General features: G+C 56.0%; 2 protein-coding genes across 3 annotated transcripts in view; one reads left to right on the top strand and one right to left on the bottom strand.

Annotated features, from left to right (window-relative positions):
- The window catches only part of SLC1A7 (solute carrier family 1 member 7), a 61,780-nt gene extending 54,723 nt beyond the window's left edge, over positions 1–7,057 (top strand). Inside the window, exons 4-8 of the mRNA XM_019666430.1 lie at positions 1,625–1,858; positions 3,033–3,227; positions 4,032–4,166; positions 4,603–4,705; positions 5,311–7,057. Coding sequence (XP_019521975.1) covers positions 1,625–1,858; positions 3,033–3,227; positions 4,032–4,166; positions 4,603–4,705; positions 5,311–5,529 — 886 coding nt within the window. The 3' untranslated portion in view covers positions 5,530–7,057. The remainder of the gene's footprint in view (positions 1–1,624; positions 1,859–3,032; positions 3,228–4,031; positions 4,167–4,602; positions 4,706–5,310) is intronic.
- Positions 7,058–7,883: 826 nt separating this feature from the next.
- Positions 7,884–12,989, bottom strand: part of PODN (podocan) — a 22,925-nt gene continuing 17,819 nt past the window's right edge. The window contains exons 9-11 of one of the 2 annotated variants that reach the window (XM_019666429.1): positions 12,390–12,538; positions 11,363–11,556; positions 7,884–8,803 (exon numbers count right to left, since the gene is read on the bottom strand). In XM_019666429.1, the coding sequence (XP_019521974.1) occupies positions 11,370–11,556; positions 12,390–12,538 (336 nt within the window). In that variant the 3' untranslated portion in view covers positions 7,884–8,803; positions 11,363–11,369. Of the gene's footprint in view, positions 8,804–11,338; positions 11,557–12,389; positions 12,539–12,989 lie in introns of both variants that reach the window. The other variant, XM_019666428.1, reaches the window with a different exon arrangement.

A 12,989-nucleotide genomic window follows, 5' to 3' on the forward strand; every position in this document is an offset into this window, starting at 1 on the left:
TGAAGTGGGCGGGCATCGGGAGGCCACTATGGCACGGGGCAAGCACTATGGGCAGTCTATCTGAAGTGTACCTGGCGTATAAGACGACCCCCCCACTTGGAGGCATATTTTTCAGGGCCAAAAAATCGTCTTATACGCCGGCAAATACGGTAACAGTTATAAGTTGTAACAAGGGATAGAAAGAGATAAGAGAGAGATGAAACAGACAAGAAAAAATGGACAGTTTGCCAAAGGGAGAGGGGATGGGTGTTCAAGCCATGTGCCGAGCTGGGTGGCCATGTTTCAGGCATGGAGAAGTACATGGGCAAAGGCCCTGAGGCAGTGAAGAGCCTGACATAATCTAGAAATGTGAAGAAGGCCAGTGATGCTGGGGGATAGTGAGGAAGGAAGAGTAAGGCCAGACGGAGGTGGGAGGTATAGACGTGGGTCAGATCTTCTGGGGCCTGGAGCAGTGGGGAGCTTGGTTAGGGTCTAAACGCTTGGGGAAGCCGGAAGGGATGTTTGGCTGGGAGCATTTTTATCTTAAGAAGACGACACTTGCTGCTGTGTGGATAACAGATTAGAGAGGAGGAAGAGATGAGAGCCATGTTGTAAGGTCACTGCCCTGGTCCAGTGAGAGAGGCTGAGCAGAAAGAGAGGAGAGAGTAGAGGGGAAGCACAGGTGCATCAGAGGCTGCTGGGAAGTCAGCCAAGGTCAAGATCCCTGTGTGCATGGGACTCTGTCCCTGCCTTGTCACCAGCGTGTCGGCATGTACAGGCTTCACACATGCCTTCGCCTCTGTCTGTGCAATCTGTGACATGCTCTGCCTCCGCAGGCATCATGCTGGGCCGCATGGGCGACAGTGGGGCCCCCCTGGTCAGCTTCTGCCAGTGCCTCAATGAGTCCGTCATGAAGATCGTGGCAGTAGCTGTGTGGTAAGTCTCATCAGAGCTGGGGTGTCCTCTTCTTCCTTACTCCACCCTCTTCTAGCCCTGCCCTGGGTCCCATCCTCTGCTCTCCTAGGAGTGAGCAGAAAGCTACACAGGAGGCTGAGCCCTGGCCTGGGGCCTCCAGAGCTACACGTGTTCCCCTGGATACCTCAGCCCTGACCAGGCCTAGTTCCAGCCCTGAGCCTGCCACTTCTGGCCCCGTCAGGCCCACTGGAAGCGAGCTAAGAGCTAAACCTGGCCCTGCTCTCCTGGCCTAGTTTCCCCATCACATGAAGCTCATCAGCTCAGCTTTTGGAGAAAGGAAACTGGAACTGAGAACCAGCTGCCACTCTTTGGTTCAGAGCTCAGACCTTAGGAATCTTCTAGTCCAACCTTGTACAGTTCAGACGGGGAAATGTCATGCACGAGGTTGTGGCATTGCTGGGCTGAAGCGTGGGTTTGCTGAGGGCCGGGGTACTCCTCAGAGGACTGGATGGGAAGGCAGAGAGGCGAGAAGTTGTGCAGGGCTGGGTTGGTTGAGGGTGGTGGTATTCATGATGCCACGTGCTAGGCACCTTGGTACACAGTCTCACTGAGTCCTCACAGGAGCCCCAGCAGGCTCAGGGGGCTCAGGCCAGGCAGTGATACCGTACCAGGGCTGCCTGGCACCCTCACCTGGCTAGCACTGGAGCCAGCTGCCCTGCCCTCCCACCAGGTACTTCCCCTTTGGCATTGTTTTCCTTATCGCCGGCAAGATCCTGGAGATGGACGACCCCACGGCTGTCGGAAAGAAGTTAGGCTACTACGCAGTCACTGTGGTGTGCGGGCTGGTGGTCCACGGCCTCCTCATCCTGCCCTTGCTCTATTTCTTCATCACCAAAAAGAACCCCATTGTCTTCATCCGAGGCGTCCTCCAGGCCCTGCTCATCGCACTGGCCACCTCCTCCAGGTAGCCCTGGGTAGCAGAAAGGACGGGGGATGTGGTGGTGGCTGAACTCTGTCCATCTGTCTAGTCATCATTTGTCTGTAGCCATAGACTCACAGAAGTATCAGTACAGCCCGCTTCACAAACCTGGGGGTAGCTACGGTAATAAGACCAATTTTTGAAATGTAATGCTTAAGCCTCCACCTGCCCAACTGGTAGAAAGCCTTTATCGCCTCTTGAGGTTTCCCCCTCCTCTGACTGTCCACGTTCCTAAGGTTCACTCCGTCTACATGGGGGTCACCTTCCACACTTCAGGGGCAGGGAGGCTAAGGAGTGATGAATCTGCAATTGCTGTGGCCTTTTGCTGCCACATGGTCATTCTGTTGATGTGAGGCCCTGCGCTTTTTAGGGACTTCGCCTGTTTCTTGTTGCTAGAACATCTTGGCTGGATTCCCCATCATAACTTTGGTAGTGACACGAGCCCCATGGGGACTTGAATCATGGTTGCATTGCCCACTAGCTGTGTGACTGTCACTTGACAAGTCACTTGACCTCCCTGGGCATCAAATTCCTCATATACAGACTGGGGATCACTGTAGCCTCTGCCTCAACGGGTTGCTATGGGATTAATGGAGATGACCCACTAAGGGCAAGAAGGCTGCTCTGGGCTGGATGAAATAGCACACCTGCCCGCAAGGATCCCAGACGGCAGCTGAGAGCAGAAGAGCCCAGGGAGTTAGATTCATGTGAACCTGGCTGTCAATCAAGGAGGAAGACGTTAGAACATCTAAACCTGTGAAGAAAAGATGGTTCTCCCGACAGTGAGTGGCCAAACTCCACATGGAGGGAGTTGCCTGAGCTCGAGCCCACATTTCTCTGGTGCCAAAGCCTGGCTCTTCCCTCCAGCCCTTGCTGTCTTCTCTTCTCTGGGCCTTAGATTCCCGACCTGTAAAATGGGAATGAGGGCCACCACAGACCTTCCCTGACAGCCACAGGACCCCACCCTTGGCAACAGAAATACCTCAAGCAGGAATCAGAAGGAGCAGAGCCCCATTTCAAAGCCCCTTCAGCCTGTTCTCCCCCTGCAATGGGCCAGCTGCCCAGGGTAGAGTGAGCTTCCCATTACTGACAGGAGGGCGACCCAGAGACCGTGACCATCCTGGAGGAGGGTGGTGGACAGACACCTCTCTGCCCACAGCTCAGCCACACTGCCCATCACCTTCAAGTGCCTGCTGGAGAACAACCACATCGACCGGCGCATTGCCCGCTTTGTGCTGCCTGTGGGCGCCACCATCAACATGGACGGCACCGCACTCTACGAGGCTGTGGCCGCCATCTTCATCGCCCAGGTCAACAACTATGAGCTGGACTTTGGACAGATCATCACCATCAGGTACACTCCTGACACCCCATACCCAGTGTGGATTGGGGTTGGGGGTGGGCCCTGGAAGGGCCTTCAGGATTCTACAGCTCCCAGACCTCATAGAGCCTCTGAAACCCAGAGAGGCTGAGGGTCTCATTCCAGGCCACACAGCAAGTCGGCGCTGGGGCTGGGACATGACCTGGCCTCTGTGACTCGTAGCACAGGGCTCTGTCCACAGCGCTGCCCTACAGAGGGGTAAGCTCCAAGCAAGCTGGGAAGCTGAGGCCTAGAGAAGGGCCTGCAGTCCTGACACGCAGGGCAGGGAGGGCACTGCAGATGGGCACAGAGCAAACAAAGGCCGGGGGAGGGCTGGGGGACAGTGGAGGGGTCACTGGTACGGCTGGAGCTGAGGGAAGGGTGTTGAGGCGCAGAGGCTGAAAGGAAAGTCTTGCATGTCAGCCTGAGGGCACCAGTCTGACCGTGGGGACCAGGCCCCAGAGGGAGACTGGGGGAAGCTGTGCAGGTAGACCATCAGAATCTCTGGGCAGCTTCCTGGAAACCTACAGAAGCGGTGGCTCCAGACATAGGCTTTTCTACAAACTCCTCAGGAGGTTCTGCTGAGGCCAGGGATGGGGGACCATGGGGCTACAGGACCTGGAGAAGAAAATCCCTCCCCTGTCCTGGAGAACTCCCCGATATGGCTTTAACAACCCCTGCCTCATATGGCTGTCTCCACGGGCCCTGGAATTCTGGCTTCCTCTTTGGAGCCAGGGTCTCAACAACTCACCCTGCCCCTCCTGCTTCTCATCTTCCTCTCCCTACCCCCTCCTTCAGCATCACAGCCACCGCAGCCAGCATCGGGGCAGCTGGCATCCCCCAGGCCGGGCTCGTCACCATGGTCATTGTGCTTACCTCTGTGGGGTTGCCCACAGATGACATCACCATCATCATCGCTGTCGACTGGGCTCTGTGAGTGGGGTTCGCCCCCACCCCTTGGGCAGCATGCATTTGGGGTTGGCCAGGGAATTGCTGTGGTTTGGCACAGTGGGGGTGCCTCATGCATCAGTATTGGCCTGGCTGCATAATTTGTGGGGCCAATTTTCAAAAATGAAAATGTGGAGTCTGTTGTTCAAAACTTATAAAGAACTTCAAGAGGGTGAGAGCAGAGCATTAAACTAAGCCTGGGCCCTTCTAAGCACAGGCCCTGTGTGACCGCACGGTCACACCGTCATGAAGCCGACCCTGTATCAACCTGCTTCAACATCACCAAGGGGGTGGTGGTCTCAAGAGGACCAGGAAAGTGCCTCGCTGTGGTCTCGGCCTTGGCAGCCAGTCCCCACTGCCCTGCCCTCTCCCAGCTCCCTTTACAAGAGCCCGCTGTTCATCACCCACCTTGGCTCACCAGGGACCGCTTCCGCACCATGATTAATGTGCTGGGTGATGCGCTGGCCGCGGGGATCATGGCCCACATCTGCCGGAAGGACTTTGCTCAGGACACAGGCACCGAGGTAAAAGCAGTTCCTCCCTCTCAGCCTGGCTGCCCAAAGGCCCCTGGCAAGTGGAGCCAGGATGGTCTGGGCACCAAATCTTCCACCCACCAGCCGGGCAGCCTTCAGCCAATCCCTCCATGCCTCCGGGCCTCAGTCTCCTAATCTAGTATCAGGGTAACTAACTCCTCTAACAGCTAGTTGTTGAGTACCCACCATGGCTGGCACTGCTCTAGACACAGAAGGAGCATTGGTGAACGAAGGAAGATAAACTCTGCGCTTGGGTAGCTGTGCCCTAGTGCAGGGGTGGTGCTGCCGACAGCAATGTGAACATTTATACATCTGCACGGGGCTTCATGGTCTTCATGGCTCCTGCCCCACCCAGGCAGGGGAGCCACCAGTTCCCCCACTGAACCTTGTGAGTCAGGTCCCCTCCTGTATTAAGATAGCCCCAGAGGGAGGCAGGACAGCTTGGAACGAGTCTGGAGAACCCCTGTGACCTACCAAGCTCCCACAGCAGCGTGTGGGAAAACCGATCTCGTGGTTCCCAGCCCTTTGCTTGTTCAGTCCGCCCCAGCGTTCACCTCAGTCCCTCCTGCTGCTACCAAGGCCGTTTCCCTCCCCAGAAACTGCCACCCTGCGAGACCAAGCCAGTGAGCCTCCAGCAGATTGTGGCGACTCAGCAGAACGGCTGTGTGAAGAGCGTGGCTGAGGCCTCGGAGCTGACCCTGGGCCCCACCTGTCCCCACCATGTCCCTGTTCAGGTGGAACAGGACCAGGAGCCAGCTGCTGCCAGCCTGGACCACTGCACTATTGAGATCAGCGAGCTTGAGACCAATGTCTGAGCCTGCAGAGCTGTAGAGGCCAGGGGAGACCTCCAGGGTTGGGGCCAAAGGTGACATCTCAACTTAACTACTTTCCTGAGCAACTGACAGGGGCCAGCCTCACTTTCTTCCTACCCTTGAGAAGCCAGAATTAGCTCTGCTGGATGGAAAATGGAGTCTCCGAGAGGGAACTCCAGGCTGAAGTGATGAGTGGCATAGGCCAGCCCCAACTGAGACATTTCCACCGTGTTGGCCCATGAGGACATCTGGGAGGGGTTATGGTCCTAACTTTCTGGATGACAGAGTTGAGGCTGAAAACACAATGTCCCAGGTCTCAGAGCAAGTAATGTCAGGGCCAGGACTCTCACTCAATCCTTCCAGCCCTGGTCACTCCCTCCCAGCAGACAGGGGCACCTGCGGGGCCAGACACCAAGAGAGGTTCTGCTCTTCTCCAGGAGCCCCAGAGCTACCACTGCTTTTGATTTATGAAGATGTAACAACAGTGTCCTGGTTCTGCCCCCTGCTCTACTGTGTCCCGGCCCAGGCCAGCCCTCCACCCCATAACACGTGGCGTCAAATAACTCTCTCCAAGGACAGGCCCAGCCCAAGACCAAGGCCTGCTGCCTTGCACATGCCACAGCCTATCCAGTCTCTTGTCCCACCAGTTATCTGTCGCTCATCTGATGTGGAGATGGAGATGTCTTAGATTTTATATTCCTTTCTGTGTTTGCAAATTCAGAGACAGCAAAATAAAGGTATTTTGTTTTTTCAAATCTTGTAGGCTTAGTGACCATGTTCTGGCCAGCATTTCTTTATTGGGCCAATATAGGCTGTCACAGCACAGACTGGCCTGTCTGGGCAGCTAGAGTATGGACAGGCCTGTCCAGGTAGCCAGGACATAAACAGGCCTATCCATGTAGCTAGAGTGTAGACATGTCTGTCTGGGTTGTCAGGTTACAGATGAGCCTGTCCTGGTGGCTGGAGTGAGGACAGGCCTGTCTGAGCTGTCACATGTAAGGTGCAGAGTGCAAACTGGCCTGCCCAGGGACCTGTCTCAACAGCCACAGTGTGGACAGACCACTCTGCCCCTAGCCTGGGCTTTGCTCTGCAGGCAGGTCCCTCAGATCAGTGCCCACAAAAGGAACAAATTTCCTCAGTCAGTCTGGCTCCCTTTGGTGAATGCTTTGCTTTAAAGAGGGGACATGCCCAAAGACATTTCCAGACTGTCTCCCTCATTCTCCTCGGCCCCAGGGTGCCTCCGGGAGGCCCACAGGGGAAAGAAGTGAACCCTGGCCACAAAGCCTGTTCTGGATGCACAGAACTGGTCAAGATACAGTTCTGGGGTCTTGCACTATGGAGTCATGAAGACACTGAAGCTGGGGGAGGGAACAGGCCTCCCACTCAGAGAATCAGGAGGGCATCTGCCTCTCAGCCCCCAACTCCTTTACTACGTCCCATCCTCCTCCCATGGCCATAGTCTGAGGAGTCTGGGAAGGGCCCTGACCCCAGAATCCGCCTCCCACTGCAGGGCTGGGGGCTGTAGTGTCCATGGGAGCATCCTTCCTTTGTTAAGGCCTGAGCAACTGGGAGAGGTCAGATGTCAAGCTACGATCATTCCCACCATCATGTGGGGGCTTCTTCATCCCTCCCCTGTGTCACATCTCTAAGGCCCTTTGAGCAGTGGTCTGCCCCACCACAAGGCAGGAATGTGCTCCTGATTGGGCTCAGCAGGAGCACACTTACACCCCCCCAGTAGCTGGTCACTGCTTCCTGGGTGTCTCATCCACGGTGGATCTTCCTGTCAGAGGCTCTTCTTTGTTCTGAGCCAGGTGCTGTCCCCCCAGCCCGTCTCAGCTCTGGCCCTGTTGAGGGTGCCACACTGGCTATGTCTGTCACCTCTTCCCTAGGCAGGCCTGCAGAGACCTGGGCCCCCAGTCAGCTCTGCTCCAGCTCCTAGGCCTGCCTCGGGTCCCCTTCCCACCCCAGCTGACCTCTATGGGACAGACCCCATTAGTAATGCCCACTCAGTGCACAGGCCACCCTCCAGGTGAGCCCTGAGCAGCCCGAAGCTGTCAGGCCCTTCACGTGGGTGCTCAGCCTCTGAGAGTGCACAGTGAGCTCACAGGCCCAGAGTGGCTGTCTGGCTCGACCTGCTAACCCCCGCTGTGCTGATGGGCTGCATATACCTCCAGGCCTCCTTACCTGTGACTACACCCTGTGGCCCTGGACCTCTGCCTGTGGGACTACTTTGTGGGCCCCCAAAACAGCTTTGTACTGACTCCTGCTGGTCCGGACAGGTGCTGAAGTGCTTGTATCCTGCCCACGCTGGCCAGGCGCTAGCTTAGCACCTGGCAGGAAGCACACACAGACATGGCCACAGGCTGCCAGACAAGGCTAATGCTTTTATATTAGTTTTTCTGTAACAAGAAAAATCAGCTTTGAGTTCTTTATCATTCTTTTTCTTAAAAAAAACAAAAACAAAAACAAAGGCAGTCAGAACTCCCCACAGGCCCAAAGAATAAAAACGGTGTCTCATCAGTGGAGTCGGGCCCTTTCTCCTCACTCCTGCCCAAAGCTCCTGGCAATCTCAGACTTTTCCTCTGGCATCAGTGGGGCTTGCCCATCCAAGATGTGCCTGTGGCCAGCCAGAGCATGGCAGGGAGTGACTCCCCCAGCAGGTGGAGGGCAGGGTGGGCGGGGCCAGGGCAGCAGTTCTGAAGGTTCCTGTCCCCAAAGGTAGAGAAAGGAACAAAAGCCAGCTTTTGTGAGTTCCAGAGGGCAGCAGGCACCTGGCCGCAGAGAGCTCGGAGATAACTGTATCTTCTCCGGAGGACAGACGGACAGACGGACAGGCAGACGGAGAGCTGTTCTGGCCACTTCTGGCTGAGGCAAGAGCTGTTGGTGGCATAGGCTGAGGAGGGCTGTTTGCACATGACGTGTGTGTGTGTGTGTGTGTATCCGTGGAAGAGAAAGTGGGAGCCTATGTATGCCAGAGCGGGATCAGACCCTTCCCCGAATCTGCGTGACCCAGAGGCAGTGAGAGTGGTGGTGGGTGTGGGGCGGAGAGTGGCACCCTTTAGTGGAAATGTGCACCTGGCTGTGTATGGGTGTGTCATGGTATCTGCGTGTATCTGGCTGTGGCACGAACTGTACGAAGGGGTGGGGTGGGAGACTATTCAGCCTGTGTTGGCGGAGGGCTGTGGGTACAGTGCTGGGTGTGTTTGTGAGTGTGACAGAATGGGGGCTCACAGGGCACAGGCACGTGCTACAGAAGAGGGTCCAGCGGTCCATTGTCCTGCAGAACATGTGGGAGAGTCAGGGAGACCACAGCAGACCCACCAGCCACGACTTGCCTGGGGAGGAGGTGGATCAGAACTGGGGGGCCCACTTGATGGCGCTCTGGGAGGACCAGGTAACTGTGGGCAGGAGGAGGCGTTGCCACTGGGAGCCCAGAGCCAGTGAGAGCCCACTGGGAGGGGCTCATGCTGATGTGGCCAGGCCTGGTGTGGACTAGAGGGCCTTTGGGTCCCACTGGCCACTCTTGAAGCCTCTCCCAGGACCCTACTCAACTGACCTGACCATGGCCAATGTCCTCCAGAGGGGGCAGATTGTCTCCCACCCCAGGAATCTGCCACCGCCACACCCCCTTGTGAGGGCCATCAAGTCCTCACTGAATGGCCAGTCACCCCTGTTGCTGACCCCTGGCTCTGCCTGAGGACAATGCCTGGACAGAAGGGGTTTTAACTTCATCGCCCTGGACCCTGGGAGTAGAGGAAGGTGACTTGCAAGCACTGCCCCTAGGCCTGCCCTCGAGGCTAGGACAGCTGCCTCCAGGCACACTCTTCTTCCCACCGCCTGCTGTCATCCACAAGTGGGGTCCTCACACCCCTTAGGCTCCTCTCTGTCCCAGGCCCTACTTCAATTCAACATACTAACAGTGGCCCCGTGGGCCACACCCTGACCCTGGGATCCCCCCAACTTGGCTCACCCTGATATCCCTCTAACCAAACCTTTCCCACCTGTAGGGGTCACTCATCCAACCGTTCCCCTCTCCAACATCCCTCTCCAGTGGCCCTGCCTACCAACCCCTCCTGTCCGCACCACCTTTCTGTCCCAACCTAACTCCTGGGATCCACCACTGCACACACATTCTTGCCAATACACTCAATTTCCTTGTTCCTTGCCCTTCTGTCCCACACATCTAACCAAAAACCCAGCCATAGATGAATCCAATTGTTCATCTTTTCCACCCCCACCCCCATCTGCTGCGCAACTCCTAATGCACAGAGAAAACAGAAGGCTGAAGGCATCTGGCTGACATGACTTTATATCCAGCCACCAAGTCACTAACCTGTGTGTGACTGCAGCTACTCTGTTCTCTGTCCCTCCTGCCATAGTGGAAAGAGCACTCACCTTCCTGCCAAAGCCATTTCCTCCTACTGTTTCAACAGGATCACTACACCCAGCTCCCCTCTCTTGTATCTTTAACTCCTCCCTCTACCTGGGCTCTTCCCCATCAGCATTCAAAAACCAGCTCTATTCCTTTAAAAAAGCATAACATGAACTGAGCCCTCCCTGAACTTCTCACCCCTTCCCACTACTAATCTCTTTTATCTCTTTACAGCCAAACTCCATGATAAAGTACTCCTTTCCAGCCATTCTCCATCCCCATCACCCCTGAGGCTGCTCCCCACAGGGTCATGGGAGACTGCCTTGTGGGTAAAAGCAGTGGGCCCTTGGCAGTGCTCAGCTCCATCAGTCTCTCAGCAGCACAGCTGCTGATTCTCCCCACTTCCGGAGAAGCCTGTGCATGTATGCATAACCTGTATGCATGCATGCATGCATGCATGCATGTGTGTGTACATAAGGGCCCGTGGGCAAGGGGATGCATGTGTATATGTACTCACTTGCATGCAAGTGTGCACATGTTCTGCATCTGTGAATGTGAGTGCATATGTGTACAGTGTGTTCTGCAAGTGTGTGCATTTGGGTGTATGCATGTTTAGACATGTGTGCATGAGCCAGGGTACATGTGTGTTGGTGCACTGCGTGTACTGCGGGTGCTTGTGTTACATGTATAATACGCTCTGTCTTCTACCGTCTGTTGTTTTCCTACCTCCCTCTCCAGATTCGCTCTCTGACCCTGCCTCTGCAGGTTGCTCTCTCATTCTCCCTGGGTGAACACCTCCAGCCTCCTACAGCCTCAGTGACTGTTTCAAGGGTGACAATGCCTGGATCCCCATCTCCAGCCCAGAGCTCACTTCTGATCCCCAGATCCATAATATTCAACCCATCCCTGGGCAGCTCCCCTAGTGCCTTCCAGGCCCTCAAACTCAACATTCCCCTAAACAAACCTGTTCTTTCTCTCATCCACCCACAATTCTAAGCTTGAACCAGGGCCTTGTCTCTCCCTCACCCCATGTCCAGTAGGACTACTCGGGCCTGTGAGTCTGCCCCCCAACCCCTTTATGTCCATCTACTTGTCTGCATCCTCACCTCCCCACTCCCCACCCCCATCTCTGGCTTGGATTACTGCAGTAGCCTGAGCCCCCACATGCATTCCCTGCTTCCCCCACCCCAGCCCGTGCATGTTCCATCAGGGCACTCAGCACCTTGGAGAGAATCCCCTGGCTTAGGTTGGCCTCCCGTGGGCTTACTGTTATACCCAACCTCCCACCCAGGGCCTGGCGCACACCAGGTGCTCTTATAGGTTTGCAAAATGAACGATAAAGCAAGAACAGAGGGTGAAGAATGGACAGAAAGACTCTAGACTGGGTCAGGAAACTGGTGAGGAGAGGTGAATGTGCCTCCACACAGACCGACCACCCACCTATGTCAGTCAGATCCGGTTCACCTGGTCACTATCGCCTTTCCTCGTCCTCCTCATCTTCCTCCTCTTCCTCCTCCTCCTCCTCTTCCTCTTTCAACTGGCCCCGGTCCTTGGAAACGTCACCAAACTCAAAGTTGCCTTCTATGTCCAAGACCTGTAGGTGCTTCAGCCTCCGGAAGGCGCTTTCCACCACAGAGCCCACGGCCAGCTTGTTAAACCTGTATGGCCACCCACGTGGGGTCAGTGCCAGAAGTCCAACCCTCAGAGTCCCTACATTTACACACCCCAAAGGAAAAAGGGGAGGGAACAGGCTCTCCAGGAAGATGGTGCAGCAAGCACAAACAGCAGGGGGCTGGGAGGCACTGCGTATCATGGGGAGTCCAAGCTATCTGGTGTGGCTACACCTTGGAGAGATAGGGGCTGACCCTGGGCCCCTCATCCACCCGTAAAGTGAGGGGAAGGATTCCTCTGCATAGGTGGACATGGGCAACTTCTGTCACCTGCCCTCTGCAATTAACCCCGAGGCCTAAGACCCCTGGGCTGCCAGCTTGGGGGTCACCCAGTGCCTGGTGTGAAGAGGTACACAGGCAAGGCCAGAGCCATGTTGGGCCAGGGACACACAGGTTGTAGGGAGGCGGAGGCTGGGCTCTGATCTCAGGCCCCCTCAACTCTGTGCCTCAGTCCCCTGTAGGAGCCAGAGCACAGGTCATACTCTACCCCAATGTCACCCAGCCTAGGGCCTTCTGTGCCCTGGGAGTGTGCATTCTGCCTTTCTCTGATCTGTCTCCTTCTCTGTGATTTGAGGGGTGAGAGGTAGGGAGACCGGGAAGACCCACCCTGGCTCTGCTGTATGGAAGCTCCTCATCTCTTTGGGCAGCTGGGTCTCCTGAATCATTCGAAACGATCAGAGCCCAGTGAGGACCTGAATATCTGCTGTCCTATACCTGAGACCCAGGCACAGCCTGGCTGGCTGTGGACACATCATCACCTATGTTCTCTGGGACTCAGTTTTCCCAGGGGGTCATGTTCAGGGCCACAGGGGACCTCCTACCTGAGAAAGATCCCCTTGAGATTGGGTGTGGAGTCAAAGGCATTGGCGGGCACAGTGCTAATCTTGTTGTTCTGCAGGTACAGGTACTCAAGTGACTCGGGGAGCCCCTCGGGGATCTCCGTGAGCTGATTCCCGGCAATGTCCAGCAGCTGCAGGGGTGACCAGGAAGTCAAAGCATTTAACCACTTGCAAGACGCCTGCAACTCCCCAACGTATCTAAATCTCACCATAACCCTGTGAGGTGGGGTCTATAATCCCCACTTTCCAGATGGGGAAACAGAGGCTCAAAGAGGTGAAGAGATCTGTCCAAGACCACACAGCCTGTACAAGGCTGGCACCCAGCGTGCCTGACTCCAAACCCTTGTTCTAATTGCTGGTGTCCTACCCAGCTCCTTCTGCCTTCCCACATGGGTTCACAGCCAGGATGTCTGCGTATCACAGTCCTTCTTCCTTAACACACCTGCCACCCCCATCAGAAGGGCGGGGGCCAGGGATCCTCCAGTCTTTGAATCTCACTCCACTGGCCCCAGAGGAGGGTGGGGTTGGGGGGCCATATGGGTGGGGCTGCTCATTTGTAGACCTTGTGGGTCACATGGGCAG

This window comes from Hipposideros armiger, unplaced genomic scaffold (assembly GCF_001890085.2).
Source record: "Hipposideros armiger isolate ML-2016 unplaced genomic scaffold, ASM189008v1 scaffold_469, whole genome shotgun sequence".
NCBI classification, from domain to species: Eukaryota; Metazoa; Chordata; class Mammalia; order Chiroptera; family Hipposideridae; genus Hipposideros; species Hipposideros armiger.